The sequence below is a fragment of the Lepidochelys kempii genome, chromosome 9, assembly GCF_965140265.1.
Source record: "Lepidochelys kempii isolate rLepKem1 chromosome 9, rLepKem1.hap2, whole genome shotgun sequence".
NCBI classification, from domain to species: Eukaryota; Metazoa; Chordata; order Testudines; family Cheloniidae; genus Lepidochelys; species Lepidochelys kempii.
In genome coordinates this window covers 61,584,131-61,606,737 of record NC_133264.1, presented here as the reverse complement: position 1 = coordinate 61,606,737, position 22,607 = coordinate 61,584,131, and the positions used below count along the sequence as shown (strand labels likewise).

Genomic DNA, 22,607 nt, shown 5'->3' with positions numbered 1-22,607 from the left:
AGCCTCCTAACACAGTGAATGGCCAAGCCCTCCAGGCAATGGACAAGTTCACCTACCTCGGCAGTACACTGTCACGTGCAGTTCACAACAACGATGAAACCAACACCAGAATTGCCAAAGCAAGTGTGGCCTTTGGCAGACTACATACAAATGTGTGGGAGCGCAGATGTATCAGTCTACAAACAAAATTGAAGGTCTACAAAGCCATCGTGTTGCCAACTCTGAGTTATGCATGTGAAACCTGGATGGTGTACAGATGCCATGCTGTGAAACTGAATCACTTTCACATGGGCTGTCTGAGGAAACTGATGAGGATCAGATGGCAACACCAGGTTCCAGGCGCTTCGGTTCTCATAATGGCAGACATTCCAAGCATCCACATTCTGTTGATGAAATCACAGATGAGATGGACAGGCCATGCCACCAGAATGTCAGATGAGTGATGGCCAAAGAAGCTATTTTATGGTGAGCTAAAGGAGGGAAAGCGCTCTCAGGGAGGCCAGAAGAAACATTTCGAAGACTCCTTCAAGTTATCCTTGAGGCATTTCAACGCTGACCTAGAAGATTTTGGGAAGATCTCGCTCACGATCATTCTGCCTGGTGAAGTTCCATCCCTACTGGAGCTACAGTCTATGAGCAGAGGCAGAGTAGAAGCACCAACAGCGTAAATCTCACAACGGTAGCATGCCTGCTGCTCTTGTTCAGCATGCCACAAACCATGCAAAGCTCAGATTAGCCTGATCAGCCACACACATGTTCACAGAAACCAAACCAATCAGTGATGGAGCTTTGTACTTGGGTTCCAGGCATGGAGGTGCTCTTGAGCCCTGGCCATGCATCCCAGGGAAGACTGCTCTGAGATCCAGGACATCCTGTAGCCTGCTCCGTCTGGATGAAGAGATCTCTGACCTATGAATGATTATCTTTAAGAACTCATGGAGGACAGGAAAGATCCTAGAGGACTGGAAAAGAGCAAACATAGTACCTAGCTATATAAAGGGGAATAAGGACAACCCAGAGAATTATACACCAGTCAGCAGCTTAACTTCAGTACCCGGAAAGACACTGGAGTAAATAATCAAACAATTTGTAAGCACCTAGAATAAGATAAGTAACAAACAACATGGATTTGTCAAGAACAAATCATGTCAAACCAACCCAATATCATTCTATGCCAGAGCAACAAGCCTTGTGGATAGGGGGGGAAGCAGCAGATGTGATGTATCTCGACTTTAGTAAGGCTTTTGATACTCTCACATGACCTTCTCATAAGCAAAGTAGGGAAATATACACTAACCTACTGTAAAATGGGTACACAACTGGTTGGAAAAGTGTATTCAGAGTAGTTGTCAATGTTCACAGTCAAGCTGGAAGGGCATATCAAGTGGGGTCCCACAGGGATGTGTCGTAGGGCCAGTTCTATTCAATATGTTCATAAGTGGTTTGGATAATAGCTTAGAGAGTGCACTTTAAAAATTTGTGAATGATACCAAGCACTTTGGGGAACAGGATTAGAATTCAAAATTATCTTGAAAAACTGGAGAAATGGTCTGAAGTAACAGGATGAAATTCAGTAAGGACAAATGCAAAGTACTATCCTTAGGAAGGAGTCATCAATTGCATAAATACAAAGTGGGAAATGATTACGTAGGAAGAAAGAAATACTGCAGAAAAGGATCTGGGGATCATAGTGGACACCAAGCTAAATATGAGTCAACAGTGTAACACTGTTGCAAAAGAAGCAAACATCATTCTGGGATGTATTAGCAGTAGTGTTGTAAACCAAACACAAGAAGTAATTCTTCCACTCTACTCAGCACATATAAGGCCTCAACCGGAGTACTGTGTCCAGTTCCGGGCACCACATTTTGGGAAAAATGTGGACATATTGGAGAAGATTCAGAGGAGAGCAACAAAAATTATTAAAAGTCTAGAAAACATGACCTATGAGGAAAGACTGAAAAAACTGGGTTTGTTTAGTCTGGAGAAGAGAAGACTGAGGGAGGGCATGATAACAGTCTTCAAGGATGTAAAAAATTATTTTAAGGAGGAGAGTGAAAACATTTTCTCCTTATCCACTGAGGATAGGAAAAGAAATAATAGATTTAAACTGCAGCAAGGAAAAGTTAGGTTAGACCAGTGGTTCTCAACCTATTTATCATTGTGCGCCGCAGACTGAGAACGACAGCGCTCCCCCCGTCAAAAAAAAATCCTATGTCCAGCACCCCCACACAGAGACCCCTCCACAGAGCAGGACCAGGAGCAGAACCCCAGGCGCGGGGCTGGGCAGCTGGGATCCGGACCCTGCAATGGGGGGCCGGGAAGCAGGGACCCAGACCCCAGAGGGGGGGCTGGGCAGCCAGGTGCCTGATCCCAGCGCAAGGGGCTGGACAGCCAGGGGTCTGATCCCGGTTCAAGGCGCAGGGCAGCCAGGGGCCAGATTTTTTTTTAAACACCCAGCTGAGCTGCAGCTGTGAGCTAATTGGGCTGCATTAAGCCCGTGGGCCGCAGGTTGAGAACCATGGGTTAGACATTAGGAAAAACTTCCTAATCGTCAGGGTAATTAAGCATTGACAAAAAGAAAAGGAGTACTTGTGGCACCTTAGAGACTAACCAATTTATTTGAGCATGAGCTTTCGTGAGCTACAGCTCACTTCATCAGAAATTATCTGGGGAGGTTGTGGAATTTCTGTCACTGGAGGTTTTTAAGAACATGTTGGACAAACATCTGTCACGGATGGTCTAGATAATACTTAGTCCTGCCTCAGTGCAGGGTACTGGACTAGACAACCTATTGAGGTCCCTTCCAGTACTACATTTCTATTATTCTATTATTCCTAGGTAGGGAATAAGTAAAACAGGAATCAAGAAATTTACAAAGACAAAACTAGGATGTAAAAAAGATTTATTTTTAAAAAATACAACTTTCAACAGCTGTGACATGGGCATTTACAAAGGGGTTCCCTGAAATGCTTTCCACCTGCTTTCTGCTTAGTCAGCACAAGCACCAGGACTCGTGAGAGCAAGTGACCCACACCCCAAAGCACCACAGGCCAACGCAGCCTGAATCTCACAGAGCAGATCTGAAGAGAACGGTTCCATTAGTTGTCTCCATCTCCACAGGAAATGATACGGGATACACAACCATGCCAATGGGGCGGTGTCTGGCAGGACATGTGTGCCATAGGCACTGTTTGTAAGTGGAGGTTGTGGTCTCATGTCTCCCCATGTCTCAGGAATCCCAGTTCATGGTTTGAGCAGTTCAAGTTTGCTATGAATACACAGATCTACTCTTTAGAAACATTCAGGAGGAGGGAAATGCTGTTTATGACACTTGCAGCAGCAGTTCTTCCACAGTTCAGCAAGAGAAAGGCAACGAAAGACAGACAATGGTAAACCCAAAGGAGAGGTCACTATTAAAATACAGTCATTTACTAGGACTCTTGTTTCCCAGATGTATAGAAAATTAAATACCCTTCCCCTTTAAAATCAGATTATTTACAAAATGATTCCGCACAGCGTGGACACATGTCACACTGTGCTGCTGCCATGACACTGGCTTTAATCTAGGTTTGCTTTTAAATCTGAAAAAGTCTCGTATCTGATACAGTAGAGAAAATAGCTTTGTAAAGTAAGTGACTTTTAGGCTCATAAGCATTTTGCAAAGTCATATAAACCTCCTCTTCTCTTTTAAAATGTGTAGAATTTCTAGCATATAAATGTAGAAAATACTGATTTTTCCCCTTCCGTTAATGCTAGAAGCCAGAAAGTCTCTTTTTTGTTATTCCAAATTACAGTGTATGGCTGCTCTCAACAGCAAAAACATGCAGGGTGAGAGAGACTGGGGACACAAAACGCATACAAATTGTCAAAACATTAGCTAGTTAGCTAGGTTTAAAATATATCAAAAAGTCAAACAGTAGCAAAGACTTTGTTCATAGAACAGGTTGAACAGTACTTAAGTACAAGACAGAAGACAACTGAACAAAAATGTTACAGCACCCAAGATTCATTTGAATTTCTTCCATGAGTCTCCTGCTAGGTGCTATTTTACATCTGTGATTTCAGTCATGGGATAGTCCATAAAAGTATTTATAATTTATTCATGGAAACCACTGTATATGTAGGTTACAGTAACATCCTAGGTTTGTCTGAGGTACATATTCTGTGATTATTTTCAATGTCCAAAGCCAATCAAGCTGAAAAGTCAAGTCATTTTCAGTCCATCAAAGCCACAAAATTTCCACCTTTTCTCCAGGCTAGCCCCAACTCCACTCAGCTCTTGTTTGAAGGTGTGCTGCAGTCTGCTCATCAGAACTTCCACTTCACTGGGACAAATCTGTAGGAAAGAAGTGAAACTTTCACTGAAAATTGACTTCTGGCTTGAGAATCCCAACTCTCTAGCTACATGTTTGCAGTTTTGTAAATGCTGACCCCAGGCACAAACACCACTTTCTGCTGTATTTAGGGTTTCCCGAGGTCTCCCATCCAAGTGCTAATGGTGACCCAGCCTGCTCCTGGTTAAGTTATAAGATGTGTTGTCATCACAGTTTGAGGAGGGATGGCTGCAGACATAAGGAATACTAAAAAGAGGAGGAAAAAAACCTATTCTCATTACTTAATTATGGGACTTGAAATAATGGATTCAAATAGAAACAAAATGCAAATTAATGTTGCCATGGATTCAAGAACATCTTCTGAAGGGGGAGAGGAATCACAGACATGCAAAATATTCAAGTCACATCTCGATGTGCATCTACTGGAGGTGCTTGTCTGTGACAGTTGGGTAACCACTTAACCATCAAATGGAGTTCTAGAGAGACACTAAACAATCACAGCACAGACAGTCCCTTCAAAGTGGAACTGCAAATCAAACCCTACTTTATTTGTTGCTTTTCTGTTATACTTGGATGAACTAGTTTCTGCTTTGTCCCCCACAAAATTTTGTTTTTATGTTACAAATATCAGTCTTTGGAAAATCCAGAGGTTGAAACACATATTGCTGCTCTCTGTCACGGATCCACAGGACTTGTTCTATGTCCCAGCTTTTAAACAGACCCTGGAGGAACCCCTTCAGTATGCAGACCCCCAAGGGGTCCCACCCTTCCTTAAGAGCAGGGCAAACAGCTTCAACACCTCCGAGACTGAGCTTCTGGGCTCCAGCACTGCTGTTTCACACCATGAGTTCTGCCCAGTAAGTTCAACTGAGAAAGACTCCTGTTCAGAGACTTTTACACTCTTCAGAGATCCATGAACCTCAGTAAGTATTTGCAGCCTCTTCAAAACAAGAGTAGGGTTTATTAGTCAACTGGAATGCAGCACTGGGAAGCCCTTAGGTTAGCACAAAATAGCACATTTCAGGGCTGGGAGAACTGTAGTTCAGGATTCACTCTCCAGCTATCTTCTTATGGAGTGATATATTAGGAGTTCTGGTCCTAGCTCTGCCGCTGACCTGTGTGGCCTTGAAAATATCACTTCACCTGTCTCTGTTGGTTTGGTTGATGGCACTCGTGAGCTAGGCTCTATGGCCTTTCCTGTGAAGCAGTGCGTCTCAACCAGAGGGTTATGGCATCCCAGGAGGGTCACAGAAAGGCAATCAGGGGGACATGAGACATTAGATACTGTATTACAATCTAAAGCAAAGAAAATCTGGCTCCCCCACTCCCTTTCCCTTCAAGGTTGAATATTCTCTATCAACCTCCCAAACACACATTACAGAGGCTTTTATATTCTTACTATGAAAACAATAAATGTAAAGGGGTTATGAAAATGTTTTGAATTAGTGCCTGCCAAGCTGAAAAGTTTAAGGGACACTGGTGTGAAGGAGGCACTTGGATTGGCTACGCTGATTGAAAGATTTCTTTGAGAGATTTAGCATGTGTCTATGTTTGATGAAGTGGGAACTTTGGTGATATTTTTATGACTCCTATGCATGCTTCAGTTTCTCTCTGTGTTTTGCATTGCTATGCATGGAATGTAAAGGGTTAAAGGATGCTCTTGGAGCTTGCTGTTTGTGTCATATAACTTTCTGGTGTTGTATGAATTCGTCATTAAAGGACTGGCTGAAACTGACCCATATCAAGGGAGGGTCCGGAAAGACAACAGGAATCCCAATGGCTACCCTGTTCACATCTACCAACCAACAACCAAGAGGAAGGTGATTTTCCCCTCACCTCTTGGAGAACAAACGGGAAAGGTGTAAAGTGGCTGGGCTCAGAGTTCGCCTTTGCAGAGAATCACACACTCACCTGGGACAGGGTGACAAAGGCACAGAGACAGAGAGAGGAAATCAAGATGGCTTCAGTGGCAGCATGGCTCCAGGGAGCTCTGGCCTGGCATTAGCCAGGCTGAACTCTGTCTTAACTTTTGTTTCTCTTTGCTAACCTAAGGACTTTCAGATTCCGTAGCCAGGTGCCTAATATACTGTCGCCTTGTTTTGAGAAGGCTGCCTGCTGCGGCTGCATATTCTCATGGAGAGCATTGACACCATAAGAGGGGTCACTCCCAAAGGTCTGGTTGGTTATTAGCTGGAACATAGACCAGACCCTGTGGATCTGTGACAGAATCATCTTGTAAAAGTTACAGAGCTTGGGCTGTTATCTCCCTGGGCTTGATGTGACTTTACCATAATTTGGACGACATCCAGGAAGTGGGCATCTTGGACTCTCAGGGCATGTCTACGCAAACACTTACTGAGCAGCAAGCTGTAGTATAACTCCACAGTGCTCAACATGCGTCTGTCCAAGGGAGACGAGGTAAGTCACCACTCAGCTGCACTGACTTACCCTTCCAACAGAGACTGCATATGACAGCAACCTATCCCTGAGCCAAGTCTGGGTCAGATAACCCCCGGCTCAGCTATTTCCCCAACCCTATCAGAGCTGCAGATCAGTCTGTGCAACAGCCCTACCAAGCCAGGAACCACACTGTGAGGCAGCAGGAGAACAGACTCTAGAGACTCCCAGCCTGCTCTTTATCCTGTTTCTGTTCCTGCCCTGGCCCTGCCCGAGCCCTGTTCCAGTCTTGTCCTTGCCTTGCTCTGACCTTGCTCCAGCCCTGTTACCGCCCCCCTCCAGCCTTGCCTCTGCTTCCCGACCCTCCCCAGATGCTTGGACTCTGACTACCTAGCTTCGACCTTTGGCCTGTATCTGGATGCCAGCTGTGGTACTGACTTGGCTTGTCCCTGGACTCTGACCACGCAGTTTCAACCCCAAGCTTGCAACTGGACTCCAGCTACGTGGCTTGTCTACAGACTCTGATCTCAGTTCTGACCTCTGTCTGTCCCCAGATCTTGATTCCAGCGCTACCCTTGGCCCAGTCCCGACCCTACATCCAGCGTCAACCTCCACTCCAACCACTAGGCCTGACTACCAAGAGGCAGCACCTGACACACAGGGCCTATCAAGCTCTCACACACCCTGCTATCACCACCAACACAGCAGGGCCAGAAAACAGTCACCCCACTCCACGCACAAGGTCAGACCTACCTACCCAGAGGGAAGCCCATCGCTAACTCCTCAGTGGCTGAGAGATACTCCAAACCTCACCTCCTCCCATCCACCTCTGTCTGCCTGGACAGAAAATCATCATCCCCGCCAGGCCAGGCTGGTATCCAGCTCCACCATCGCTAAGAGGAAAATGCAAACAAGCGGGAAATGAGAAGGCCAAGATGGAATTTGAAAAGCAAACAGCCTAAGATATAAAAACAAATAGCAAGAACTTCTTTCAGTAAATCAGCAGCAGAAAACCTGGAAGAGAATCAGCAGGTCCACGAGGAAATTAAGGGAACAACAAGGAGAATAAGGAAGTTGCAGAGAAGCTAAATGACTTCTGTGCCTCAGTCTTTGCCACAGAGAATAATGTGAAGATACCTGTTCCAAAGTAATTAAGGTGAGGCTCTCTTAGAGATTGAGATGTCCGAACAGAAAAAGCTGGAATAAATGGTAATGAGACAAAAGAACAAGAGGGCATTTCTCAAGGGAGCCGAGGAAAATTAAGAATTAAGTGATTATGTTGCTATCAAAAATACATAATCTGTCCTGTAAAGGGATACTACACTGGTGAACTGGAGGGGAGTGAATACATCATTAGAAAAGGCATCAGAGTGATCCTGGAGAAATACAGAAGAATGAGCTATACTTCCCAGTCAGGAAAATTATCTGCAAATTAAAAATTAAAATTATCTTCAAATTAATTAAGTTATAAAACAACCTTAATTAACATGATACTGTACACCAGGGACAGACCACAAAGGCAAGTCAATAGAATAGTGGATAGAGAAGAATAGGAAGACATAATTCACTTAGACCTTCAAAAGCCATTGGCAAAGTCCCTCACTATTAAGGCTATTAAGCCAACCAAGACATGGAGTGAGAGATAAAAACTGCCAGACATCAAAAACTGGCTAAGAGATACTGCATGAAACAGAAGCCAGAACAAATGATCCATGCTCCTTGTGCAACAACTTGCTTGTTTAGCTCTTATTTTCATCACCTTTCTCCCCCTCCATTTGTTTGTTCCATCTATCATTCTGCTCTGTTGTAACCTAGATTGCTAGGTCTTTAGGGCAGGGACAGGTGTTCAACAAGTGTGGGCTCCCCTCACCAAGCCCTACATGCTACTACAAATTCACATGAGTGTCCTCGCCAAACTGCTATCTCACCTTCTGGAGTGAGCCCAGAAGTGGAAGAGGTTGAGGAGGCAGTGCGAGGAGATGGTGACCTGGGGTTCTGGGAAGCCCGGAGCCAGGTCTGAGAGGTCTTTCAGGTGGGAGAGGTGCAGAGGTCCCAGCCATTCCCAGTCTCTCCAGTGAGAAGAGATGGGGGAGAGTCCCTGGCCAGTCTGGGTCTCTCTATTTTGAGGGGAAGCGGGAAGATGTCCTGGTCTCTCTTGTGAGAAGGTGGAGAAGGTACGGGGAGTCCCCAGCTGGTCCTGGTAGATCTGCTGGGAGTGGAGTAGAAGGGATGGAGATTCTGGCCAGTTTCTCTCACCCAGGGCTGGTCCTTGGAGATGGGGAAGAAGTGGCAGCTGAAGCTGCCAGCAACCAGCTAGAGCGGGATGTAAACAGATGGTGGCCTGGATTCTGGGAAGCAAGAGTAAGAGACCCCTGCCCAACCACACAGAAAGACAACCACCCTCCCGGGTCAGGCCTGCCTAGATAGAAAGTGACCCTCCTCCCTATATGAGTCTGCCCAGAGAGACAGAGACCCCAGCACACCTACCTTGGCGTCGAGTCGCTGTAAGTAGGAACAGATGTACTCTATGCTTGCTCCAAATGGGTGAACATGAAGAAATGTTGAAATTATACCTATTGAAATAACATGACAGGGGTCATTCTTGTGATTCACCTGAGAGCACCAACATTGCATGGTCTGCATGCAGCGCTTTTCTCTGCACGCACTGTGCTGGATCCTGGCCTGTGTGCTGCAATGTAATGAGGAGCAAAGCATTTCTCTGAGTAGCAACTCAGACAGCTATATCCCTCAGTCCCATACAGACAACTCTCAAAGTGATTGAGAAGCTCCTGCAATGGGCAACGTGAAGCACTATAAGGTGTAGCAAGGGGTCTGCATCAACATGAGGAGGACAGACACTCAAAGAGGCGGAAGGAGAAAAAGGGGGAGAAGGGTGGGAGACAGAGAGGAGGGAGGTAGTGGCAGTTATGCAAATTAGTTCCCAAACATTTTGATGAACCAAATGAAGGCAGGTCTGGCTGTGGCCAACAGGAACAGAAACCACCTGACCATCAATAGAGCAAGCAGGCAGCAGGTAGATGAAGTAGACAGGCCCCCAGCATATCCGTGAGGCAGTGCCCACAGCACCAGAAGCAAAACAAGTCCAAACCCATGAGACCCAAGCTCTAGGATTCTGTCTCCCACCCAGAGACACATTGTCCTCTACAGCCCAGCCTTCAACTCTTTGGGATTGCCCCCTAGGAAAGCAGTTTGGAAATCTTCTGCGGTAATTGACTTTAATTGATTTGCAAGGAGGAGGCAGCTCAGAGGGAATTAGGATTTGGAGGGTGGGATTTATTCCTGAGGAGCATGGGGGGAATGTCTCAGACGCAGGGGGACTTGAAAGACTCAGCATCATTATGTCTAAACTCAGTATTTCTAAAACGAGCGATAACAATGTAAAAATACCAACAAAAACTGCTGGACATGAAAAATTACAAAACCACCATATCAGATGCTCCAAAATCTCAGCTTTCATCTGGCATTGGCCACTGGGCTAGATGGACCATTGGTCTGACCCAGAATGGCCATTCTTATGTCCTTATCCTCAGTAGCAAGACTTTGGAACAAATTGTGAAAGAGAATAATTAAATTAATGAGGTAAACAGAAAAGGGGGTGATTAACCTGATTTCCTTCTTTGAGAAAAGAACTGACTTTTTAGATAAGGGAAATGCAGTAAAAATAATATATTTGGACTTCAGTAAAGCATTTGACATGCTACCACATGAGAAATTATTAATAGAGAAAATGGGGATTAGTGCAAGAATTGTAAGGTGGATAAGGAATTGACTAAAGGGGAAAAAGCAATTGGGCTGTGCTGAAAGGTGAATTATTAGACGGGAAGGAGGTTACAGATTGGTCTTGGGACCAATCTCATTTAATATTGGAAGAAAAAAAAAGAGTGTAATCAAGGGTTCCTCTTCACCATAAGGTCTAGAAGCAGATCTTTTAAACGGAAGCTTCAATTCTGGAGCTACCCTGAGATGACAAGTTGATCTGATGATCAAAATATTTGTCAGCAATAATCATGACAAAGCCAGAGTTATGATTAATAGTATCAATACAACAGAAATTAACAAATTAATACCCTTTAAAATTAGCCAATAACATTGAGCTTGATACAATCTAAGGGCTGGATTCTGGAGGCAGACTGAGCTCTGCTTAGCACAGGGTGATGGGTAGCAAAACAGGTTTTACATCACAATTACTCCCCGCTGGGTCCGGGTCTGGCCAAAGGCAGAATCAGTCCCTACAGATATTCTTCCTTATACCTGGCTGGCTACATCCCCAGCAGATCATTTGGGCAGTTGGGAATAACTGGCACAGAGGCAAGCCGGCCATTGCCCCTATACCAGGGGAGCACTGTGGGAGCTGGGGCACAACATAGGAATACACCTAAGTACACTGGAATATACCACGTGTGGACTCCCTCTACACCAGGTGAATTTCCAGCTGGCCAGATCTGCTGAGTTTCCAGCCCCTTTGCACCAAGGGATCCAAGAATCAGATCATGTAAGTGAGTCAGTTCTGCTCAGTCTAAAACTTTAAGGCTCTTCTGGTCATATTATCTGAGTGTCTGGCTGTGTGGCCCTTGTTCATTGTCAAGAGAACAACATCTCACTGCATGGTCTTTGTTCCATGAACTGGACTGAAGACTGTTGGTAGGGGTCTAGGATATTGGCTGTCATGCAACTGACCCTGGGTGAACTTCTTAGTTAGTTAGTCCAGCATGGGCGACGCTGGGTGGTAGCTGGAGAGTGGTCAGCTGGCTGAATTTTAGCATGCTTCTGAAGTGGTGGTGGTGGATTTCCTTCCTCAAATGAAGAGTTGTTAATCTCAATGATTATGCATCCCAGATGCGTGAGCTAGTAAAGCACTGGATCAGCATGGCAAGGAGCTCAGTTTTCCTGCAGTACTTTTTAAGACCTTATTGTGTGAATAGAGCAAATGCAGAGAAGGAAGGGATCACATTATCAACCTAAGTTCATTATATGTTTCCTGGTGTCCCAATTCCAATGTGGGCAATTTTCTCTGAGAACAGGCTAATGGTTCTTCACAGCAGGAAGTGCTAGGCTGCAGACATGCATGAAGCCAAGTGTAGTTTAACAACATAATTCACAATCTAGAACAGTTTAGTGGGTCATGATTTAGCAGCTGCTATGATGGAGGAGCACTTACGGTCCATGAGATTTTGGACCTTAAACATGGTCCTGGGTCAAGGACTTTATATTGTCTATCCTGTATTTCAGAGCACTGTCAATTGGAGAGAAAGGAGGAAACTTTTTAGTAGCAGGTTGTTTAAAAAAATGGAGAGTGTTTGAAACTGCTCAGATGTTTGAAATGTGAAAATATGTCCCAGGGAGGCAGATGTGGCCTTGTCTAGATGAGGATTCAGAGGAATGATGCTGGCCCTAGCTTGACCTGTGACAAAGCAATTGTACTTTAGCACGTGGTAAAGTGATAAAAGCCCAGCAGGGAGAGTGCAGGCAAGGGGATTAAAGGTGCATAACATATCAATATATCAGATGAAAGTCACCATCAAGTGTACAGTGTGTGTCATTGTGTGACAAGAACAGATCTAGGTACATGATATGAGACCTCTACGTCAGCAATGCACAAAGGGTGAAATCCTGGCCCCAATTAAGTCAGTGGGAGCTTTGCCATGGACTTCAGTGGGACCAGCATTTCACCCCTGGCCTGCTATTGTAGCAGTCCATGAAACTGAGGAAAGAAGCACATACACTGAGACTGGAAGAGCTGCATTTACAATACCTCCTGAGAGCATCTCTCATGGAGTCTGAATCTATGTAGCATGGATGGCAGCATTACAACAGTCTTACCATTAGCAGACATACTGTACCATGAGTCTTACCTACTAATAAAGCTTCTCGTTCAGATTTGACAGGGCTACAGCTCAGAGTCCTCTCAAGTGGGCATTCCTTCTCCTGGCTAGATGCACAGATCCTGTAAGTACTGCTCTCCTGCAAAAACAACACCATCCACTCCATACCTGCACAATATAGCACTCATTCTAATTAATTAAATGCTAGCTTAGTTTTTAACTAGAACAGTTTTTACAGAGTTGAAATTTTTGTTCTTCTGGTTCAATGTGTCACTTAATACATTGTTTATGTCATAAAATGCATCCCACAAAACACATGAGATGTGCAATGGGGGACACTGGTCATGTTGCTGTGGGAACCTTTATATTTGCCTTGATCAATTCCTCCCACTGTTAGAAAAAGGTGTCCTTACAGTATTTTGCATTTAAAACACGATTAGCTTAAAAATAAATCTTAGATGGAAACATTTAAGATTAACGGTGATAATGACACTAACCTAATTTGTAAAGCACTTTGAGAACTATGAATGAAAAGCACCATATAAGAGCTTGGTATTATTATTAACAGTTGTGTTCTGTTTCTCTAGGTATTACATTCCCTGAATTTAAGTCACACTGGAATTGGAAAGTCAAGCTGGGTTCTTTCCAACACATGCATCCTCACCATTAATATGGCCTTGGCAGGCCATAGTAGGCCCCTAGCAATCCTTATGTAACCTCATTGCCTCCAATAGTTTTCCACAGGAATAACTGACCTGGAACTTAATATACAATTGAACTGATGCTGTTCAAAATAAGAGGGAAAAAACAGGGGTGATGTCATGGTAGGGAATCTGCAGTAAAGGAAATCAGGAAGAGGAGGTGGATTAGGCATTTCTAGAACAAATAACAGAAATATCGAAAACACAGGCCCTGATAGTAATGTGGGACTACGCAGACATCTGTTGGAAAATTAATCCGGCAAAACACAAAATTTTCACTAAATTCTTAGAATGAGTTGGGGACAACTTTTTGTTTAAGAAAATGGAGAGAGAAGTCAGCAGGGGGACAGCCATTTTAGACTTGATTCTGAGAAAAAGGGAGAAATTTGTTGTAAAACTGAAGATGAAATTGAATTTGGGTGAAAGTGATCATGAAATGGTTGATTTCATGATTCTGGGGAAAGGAAGGCGTGACAGCAGCAGATTAAGGACAATGGACTTCAAAACAGCAGACTTTAACAAACTCAGACAACTGCTTGTAAGTTTGGTTTAGCTGCTATGAGCAGGCCCAAGTTAGACAGAACGTGTCTGAACAAGCAACTGCTGAACAGGCCTGAAAACATAACTGTTGAAACAGCTAACTATTGTAGATGTGTTTATAGTAAATGAAGTAGGCAGAAACACCCTGAATTTATAAACTTACCTTAAACAATCTGAAAGCAATTGGTCTTTACATGCAAGAAGTATAGACATTAGTAGCTAGGAAAGATGTATATAAACTGTGTGATGTGTGACATGAATTGGAATTGTGGTATCACCCTGTACCTAAACCCCCTGCATCTGGGCCTGCCCAGCGTAGGCAAAGAGCTGTAACATGCCTAAAAAATTAACCTGAATGATGAGCTGGAGTCAACAGAATTGTTTGGATGCCAGAGAACTGGATAAGTCTTCTTCCAAAACTGGATGAGGTGTTCTGGATAAGACGAGTGGAAAGGTCTTGGAGGACCTGGTAGGTAAGGTCCCCTTGGAAGAAAATCTAAAGGATGAAGGAGTTCAAGAGAGATGGCAGTTTCTCAAGCAGACGATATTAAAAGCACAACTTCAAACTATCCCGACACGAAGGAGAGATAGGAAAAACAGTAAGAGGCCAATATGGCTCTATCAAGAGCGCTCTAATGACCTGAAAATAAAAAAAACAAATTCTACAAAAAATGGGAATGTGTGTAAATTGCTAAGAAGGAGAATAAAAAAATAGCACAAGTACACAGAGACAAAATCAGAAACAGTAAGGCACAAAATGAGTTACACCTGACAAGGGACATAATAGGCAATAAGAAGAGGTTCTTTAAATAAATTAGGAGCAAGAGAAAGACAAAGTAAAATGTAGGTCTCTCTACTTAGCAGGGAAGGAAAACTAATAACTGATGATATCAAGAAGGTTGAGGTGTTTAATGCCTATTTTGCGTAAGTCTTCACTAAAAAGCTTAATGGTGACCAGATATTCAACACAATTAATATTAACAAGGGGGAAGGAGCACAAGCCAAAAAAGGAAAGAATATTTAGATAAATTAGATGTATTCAAATCAACAGGGCCTGATGAAATTCATCCTAGGTCAATTAAGGAACTAACTAGCTGAGGCAATCTCTCAACCATCAGCGATTGTCTTTGAGAATTCATGGAGGATGGGTGAGGTACCAGAGGGCTACAGAAGGGCAAACAGAGCACCTACCCTTAAAAAGGGGTGGAACCGGGAAATTATAGACTGATCGGCCTAACTTTGATACCTGGAAAGATACTGGAACAAATTTGTAAACAATCAATTTGTAAGCACCTAGAGGATAATAGGGCTATAAGGAACAGCCAGCATGCATTTGTCAAAAACAAATCATGCCAAATCAATCTAATTTCCTTCACTGGCGAGGTTACTGGCTTAGTGGTTGGGGGAAAGCAGTAGACATGATATATCTTGATTTTAGTAAGGCTTTTGACACAGTCCCCACATGACATTCTCAGAAGCAAACTATGGAAATGTGGTCTAGAGGAAATTACTATAAGGTGGGTACACATCTGGTTGAAAGATTGTACTCAAAGAATAGTTATCAATAAGTCACGGTCAAACTGGGAGGGCATTTCTAGTGGAGCCCCATCTGGTCAGTCCTGGGTCCAGTGATTCCTAACTTGGATAATGGAGTGGAGAGTATGCTTATAAAATCTGTGGATGACAGTAACCTGGGAAGGGCCACAAGCACTTTGGAGGACAGGATTATAATTCAAAATTACCTTAAAAAATTGAAGAATCGGTGTGAAGTCAACAAGAAGAATTTCAACAGAGACAAGTGCAAAGTACTACACTTAGGAAGGACTAATCAAATGCACAACTACAAAATGGGGAATATGTGGCTAGGTGATAGTACTGCTGAAAAGGATCTGGGAGTTATGGTTGAGTCAACTGAATGAGAGTCAATAATATGATGCAGTTGCGAAAAAGGATATTATTATTCTGGGGTATATTGACAGGGCTGTTCTATGTAAGCCAAGGAAGGCAACTGTCCCGCTCTACTTGGTTCTGGTGAGGCCTGAGCTGGTCTACTGTGCCCAGTTCTGAGCACCACACTTTAAGAAAGATGAGGACAAATTGGAGAGTGTCCAACTAAAATGATAAAAGGAGCAACTAAAATGATAAAAGGTTTAGCAAACCTGACAACAAAAACTGGGGTTGTTTAGTCTTGCCAAAAGAAGACTGAGAAGACCTTATAACAGTCTTCAAATATGTTAAGGGCTGCTATAAAAAAGATGATGATCAATTATTCTTTATGGCCACTGAAGGAAGGACAAGAATCAGTGGGCTTAATCTGCAGCAAGGGAGATTTAGGTTATATTTTAGGAAAAGCTTTCTAGCTCTCAGGGTAGTTAAACTCTGGAATAGGCTTCCCAGGAAGGTTGTAGAATCCCCATTACTGGAGCTTTTAAGAAAAGGTTGGACAAACACCTGTCAAGAATTATCTAGGTTTACTTGGTCCTGTCTCAGTGAGGGGGCTGGACTTGATGAGTTCTCAAGGTCCCTTCAGCCCTGCATTGCTATGATTCTATCATAAGATGGAATAGACTCAAGCTCATTTTCCCAGATCTGTGTCAGCTCGACAAGGCTATGGAATAAAAAGCAGTCAATGATTATTACTAAACTGAATGGATCTAGTTCAATACACACTTAGGGCAGCTCTGCTGGTAAAGGAGCTGCCATTTTTACATCATCCTCTTTTCAGAGTAGAACTTCCCCTTGCGGCCTTGATTCAAGAAAGCACTTCAGCAAGTGCTTAACTCTCAGTAAAATCAATACAATGTAACCACACTTTAAAGTTAAGCATGTACTTAAGTGTTGTCCTGAATTCTTGACTGATCTAAGAGGCGACAGAGACTTCTCTAGGAAACGAATAGTCTGTTTATCCACAGAACAGGTGCAGCAAAGCATAAAAATGCAAGTGTTGCCTATTACGTCATCTCCTCCCTTTGTACATCAACCCTGCTCAGCTGGGTGCGGCAGTTAACCTTTCATCTCTCTGCAGAGACCAACAAAAGGACAGTCACTTGGCCAGTTGTTGGGAGGTGCTGAAAGTAAATCCATCATCCTCACTAGTTATGGACCAGGCAGCCATCAGCTGGCAATGACTTTCAGTCACTCCTGATGTGGCTGGATTTGAATCAGTGACCGATACAGGTCAATCCCCAGAACTAATCAATCTGCAAGGAAGCTACTGTTTAATTCCAATTTGTTAACCAAAAGGGCAGGGTGTTGGCCTGGAGATTGGGACTAGCAAAATCCCACTTTCCCTCTCAGTCTTCTTGCTGCTCCAGAAAGGGAGTAACCTGCACCGGGTCTATACTCGGTGGCAGCATACACTCCCCAACATGCCGGTGAAGTTACAGAGCTGAGTGCATGAGCTTCCCACTCCTGCCACCTCACACCCTCCTGTGTTGGGAGGGGATGTAGCAGCCCTACGAAGCCTGCTTTCCTAATTGTATTGTTGCAGATAGCCAGAAAGGAGTGTGGCCCTTTGAGAGACATATGTAGGGGTCTCCTGCAGTCTGTGGGTAGGAGAGTCGGATCACATATTACTAAATCAATAAAAGGAATCACATTATTTTCCTCAAGGCGCAATCAGGGAACAGATATTTTTGAAGAAGACAAACAGATATAATCCTCTGTGCGTTAGGATGCAGCAAGTCATCTCATACCCTGAGCCTGCTCCCCACACCACAGCTCTGAAGAAATGTACTTCTTTACCAGCCTGAGACTGCTGATGGTGCTTAATGTGATGGTTTCTTGTTTCCTAGCCTACACGCATCAGGCTTATATATTCAGCTCCAAACAATGGATCCATTTATTATGAACTGTCACCACTTCTCTCAGTAAGATGCTCTGCCTAAAGTAGCAGAAAGAAACACACTAACTTACATTTCCTTGATTATCAACCACGTCTCTCTCCTTGTCCTCTTCATCTGCCATCTCTTGCTACATTCAGTTACAGAAAGGGAAAAGGTTATAATCTTTAGCACAGTTGGTAAAATATTAGCTTTGTTCATTGATCTTTGCAAATAAAGTGCTCAAATTGGAGCAATCTAATTGAGATTCAAATACTTTAACAACCAGAAAGACAATTACTGTATGTAACCCCTGCTCCAGTACATAGCACTAGCTAAAGCACAGGGAGAAGGCGAGTTCTCTTGTCAGGGAGTTATTGACTAGATCTGTGCCATTACAGTCCAACTGGATCTACTGTACTCAGTTAACAGAGTTGTGGGGGGCCTTCACCTCTTGTGAGGATTTGTACACAATGGCTGTCATCCTCCCTCCCAGCACACAACAGACAGTACTCTGAGGAGGCAATGACCAGCCAAGATATACCTCACGAAAACAGCTAGTGCAGAGCACAGGGGGGAGGAGGTGGTTTGGGAGAGGAGCAGAGAGAGAAAGGTGACACTTTATAAAGCCAACAGAAAATCAATCCATTGACTCATAAACAACTCCCACTTCCCCTGCTGGCGATACCCATGTCCCTGAGACCTCAACAGGTGGTCTTAGCAAGCTTGCTGCAACACACAGGAACAGCTAACTGTTAAGGGAGCTCTACTTCTCCCTGGGCCCAGCACTGACAAATGGGTGTGACTACAAGGTGCAGTCAGTAGATGGGAGCAATCAAACAACAGTAGAAATGTACATGTGATGGTAAGAGCTGGCCAAGAGGCTCCTCTACTCACAGCCCAACACAGACACCCCATGCTGAAACGCTCCAGACTTTTGAATCCTCATTAAAGCCAAGTCCCAAATCCTGGCTGCGGGTTCTCTGAGTCTAAGTCACTAACTAGACAATGGTTGCAAAGACATTCCCTGTGGCACTCACAACAGCAGCCATAGTGCAGATGGAGGCCAACTGGGAATCTTGGGAACATGCTGGCCATCCCAGAGCAGGCAGCTCTTTCCAGCTCCCCAAGGAGCTCAATCAGTGCTCATTTTTGGAGCAGCAAACCTTTCTATCTCTCTCTCTCTCTCTCTCTCTCTCTCTCAACAGGCCAGGACTGGTGCCGGGGATCCAATAAGCCACAGCTAGCAGTTCATGCTGTGGAACCCTTCACAGCCTTTACCTTCTCTTTCCTCTCCCTCCTGTCCTTGTCCTATTGGCTGCCTTTGACATCATCAGCCAGGCTCTTTTCAAAATCTTCTCCCCCTTGGGTTTCCAGGATTTCATCCTCTCCTGACTCTCTAACCTCTCAAGCCCTCAATATCTCAAACAGAAGGTGCTCCTCCCGCCTTCCCCCCGCCTCCCCTCACACACCTTCTTCATGGGGTATCCCACTGTAGACCTTCTCTTCAGCTCCCTCAGAACCTCTCTCCGGGTTATCATCTCTGCAAACTCAGCTTTGGCAAACATTTATATGCTGACACCTCACAGATCTACCTCACTGCTTGGGACCTGTTCCCTCCATCCACACTAACAGCCTGGCTGTTTGACAGCTCCTTAGGGGTATCCAGCCATCTCCAAAACCAAACATGGGTGAAACTGAGCTCCTGATCTTCCCCCAAAGCCTTTCTCCCTCCCCACTTTCTCTATCATGGTGGAGAGTGCCACCATCCCCCGTGTTGCTCAACCCCAAAATTTCAGCTGCTTCTTTGATTCGTCCCTCTCTGTCTCCACACGCACAGCCCACAGCTAAATCTTCTATCTGCACATCTCCAAGACTGGACCCTTCCTCTCTGCCCACATGACCACAACTTCTACCCTAACCCTGATCATCTCTCACCAGGAGTACTGTAAGGTAGCTTCCATTCATCAAGATGCACTTCTCCAAAATTTAGTCCAATTTAGTCTTAAATTCTATCTAAATAGGTGTGGTGTGGACGAGCCCACTAAAAATGGGCCCAGTCCTGTGTAGTGCTGAGTGCCTCAGGATTACGCCCTATTGTTCTTCAACATTATTCCTTCCTCTTTGTCACCTGCCTAGGCTACAGGAATGTATTTGTCCAGGACAGTGCTTCCCAGCCCTTTCTGCTTAGAGTAACATTTCACCCGATGTTCCAGTCCACTACCTCCCATTAACTCTTTCCTGTGAGCCACAGTGAATCTTAGGATGTTCCAACAGTATATTGCAACTGAATGGGAGGTGGGTAACAGCTGTTCATGAGGGACATTACAGAGGCTCATCCTCAAAGAAGTGGGGATGAGTATTGTAACGCTGTCAAGGCTGCTACGCTGTTGGAGCTGCTCAATGCTTCTGTCCTTGGAACTCCGCTGTTAACAGCACTAGCAGAGAGCGCAGCTTGCTAATTCAGCAGACCTCCATGTTACTCATAGGGGAAGACCACAGGCATGGTTGGGTAACAAAGACACTCGGACAGGTTTATTGTCCTCAAGATTCACACAACTTGCACAAGCACATTAACCGGAGTGCCAGATGGCAAGGAGCGGCTCAGTCAGCAGCAGGAGTTTCTGCTGTCCTCTCGGCCACACAAAGGATTAAGGCAAGGTACCCCGACATTTATAGACTAAGCCAAACAACCGGGATAAGCAACTTCTGTACCGCCTTGCATGTTTCATGACATCTGTTTATCATCACTCCTTGTTCCTGATATCTTGGACAAAACATCCCTATTCATTATTCTGTCAAACTACCTTATCTTGTACTAGATTGGGGTATATCTATACTAGCCTTCTAAAATATATTTACATAAATATCTAGTGCCTAGTACACTAACAACAACTTTGCCAAGTCCATGTACCAAACAGTGAACTTGTAAGCATGTACTTTAATACATGGCCTGACTTTAGTTCACAGCCTCTGGTTCAGGCCTCAGATCATACACCCAGTCCAGTGCTCCAGCTCTCTCTCTCTACTACAGATGGTGCCTGGAAACTCTGTCTTCAATGGGAATTCTGTTGGACTAAGGAATGTAAAATTTGGCTCCATGTTTGCTGCATTTTAGGCTCTTATCTGCTTTCCCCTATGAAGATCTATTTGGGAGGGGAAAGGAATTTAGGGAGGGGAAAGGAATTTAGCTTGCTCTTGAAAGTAACAGCTTCCATGCTGACTACTCTCGTTTTCACACAGATTTGGTAGATGAGTCTGCATTTGGCAAAGCATTCTCTTAAGACGTGCCCTTAGAGATTTGTTCCCTTTTACTATGGAAAGCAAAGGTGCACAAAACAACTTTACTTTCATGAAAAGAGGCATGGATGTTTGAATGGCATTGTAAGCACAAGGAAATTCTGCCATGTATATTCATATGGTGGTTCCAGCTCCAAAATATCCACAAAGTCCACACTGATAAATGTGGTAGCAAATCTCTTTAGGAGTCCGCCAGTTGTTCAATCAAAGCAGACCACTGCCACCCAAGCCAGGCTAAGGCCATCTCCTCCATCTGTACCTTGTGCTGCACATAGAGTGAGCTATGATGTCCAATGGCCACAAGCCCAGTAACAGTCTATTACTGAAACGTCATACAGAAGTCTGGAGGCCCAGACGGTACATACCTGCTCCTTCAGTGTTTCTAACAACATTTCCATTTGTATTTTGTCTTCCTTCACTTTTTCTAGCTCGGCTTCTCGTTTTTTGTATTCCTCTTGCAATTTCAGAAGATGCTAGAAGAGAAAAGGTCAATTCAGACCACAGCATGACTTTCACACACCATTGTTTTAAAGAACATGGAATGAGTAACAAGCTCTTAGACAAAGACGTGAGTCAAATTCAGAACATTTTAAAAGTTTCCATCCATAAAAGGAAGAAAAGCTTCCACAAAATCCTATGGCATGTGACAAACTTCTTTGAATATTGCTAGATATAAAAAAAAAAAATGTGGTGGGTTGTTAACATGAGGTAAGCTCAAGAAAATACTCCAAACCAGCACATCCTAGGCTGCGTAGGGTGGTTTGTCCTGTACTTTGTTTTATCCAGACTAACAGAAAAACGCCATGATGACTCTGTTGTTGTGGCATGTTTTTCTAAACAAAAAGTGATGTGTTACTTTTTGTAATGTTACTTTTATATTTCTAGGATATGCATAATGGTGATTTGCAAAATTGCACATAATTCCTAAATGAGCACCTATAAAAATTAAACAAAATAATAAAACTACAAGACTGCATGAAAGAGAAAATGTTCATGCAGAAACTCAGGTTTCAGAGTAGCAGCCGTGTTAGTCTGTATCCGCAAAAAGAAAAAGAGGACCTGTGGCACCTTAGAGACTAACAAATTTGTTAGTCTCTAAGGTGCCACAAGTACTCTTCTTCATGCAGAAACTGCATTTCTCAGGAACACTAGGCAAATGTTCAACCCCTTTTTGTGTAGTTATGTTTTAGGCAAGCTATTTTTCCATGCCTAAAATGGCCCATTTTTTCCCCCATCTGTCCAGTTTCAGAGCATTTTTTTTTCTCCACCACCCACCAATAATTATTATTGAAATAACAACATATTTTGCTACACTTCAGAACAATTATCTACCCATAGCAGTGCTAATTTAGGGCATCTCCAAAGACTAATTTATAATGAGATTGCTTTGTCCGAGTTCCTCCCAGTATCTATACAGTCCCAGAACGTTCTCAGTTCCTCCAGCACAGCTCACTTGGGAGGTTGCAGGAGTTGGGTTAAATTGTGTGCCACGTAAGGGCCTATCCCTGGTTCCTGCAGGCTAGCTGGGTGCTAAGGAGGGCTCCTGCCTCAAGGGCCTGTGGTTGCTTATCCCGTAGCTCTCCTGATCATCTTCCTGCAGAAGCACGTTTTCTCTTCTGCAGCAAATTCTGCCCCCGCAAGCCCTGAAGCAGGAGAGACAGCAGAGGA

General features: G+C 44.0%; 1 protein-coding gene across 16 annotated transcripts in view; it reads right to left on the bottom strand.

Annotated features, from left to right (window-relative positions):
* Positions 1–2,888: 2,888 nt before the first annotated feature.
* The window catches only part of ENOX2 (ecto-NOX disulfide-thiol exchanger 2), a 135,296-nt gene continuing 115,577 nt past the window's right edge, over positions 2,889–22,607 (bottom strand). For 9 of the 16 annotated variants that reach the window (XR_012160888.1, XR_012160896.1, XR_012160886.1 and 6 more), the window contains 6 exons: positions 21,305–21,412; positions 17,734–17,790; positions 12,608–12,716; positions 9,222–9,307; positions 8,663–9,047; positions 4,253–4,339 (listed from right to left, as the gene is read on the bottom strand). Coding sequence is in view for 5 of the 16 variants with exons in the window: in XM_073360663.1 (XP_073216764.1) it covers positions 4,208–4,339; positions 9,222–9,307; positions 12,608–12,716; positions 17,734–17,790; positions 21,305–21,412 (492 nt within the window). In the remaining 11 variants the exon portion in view is untranslated. The other 7 variants (XR_012160891.1, XR_012160890.1, XM_073360664.1 and 4 more) reach the window with 7 other exon arrangements.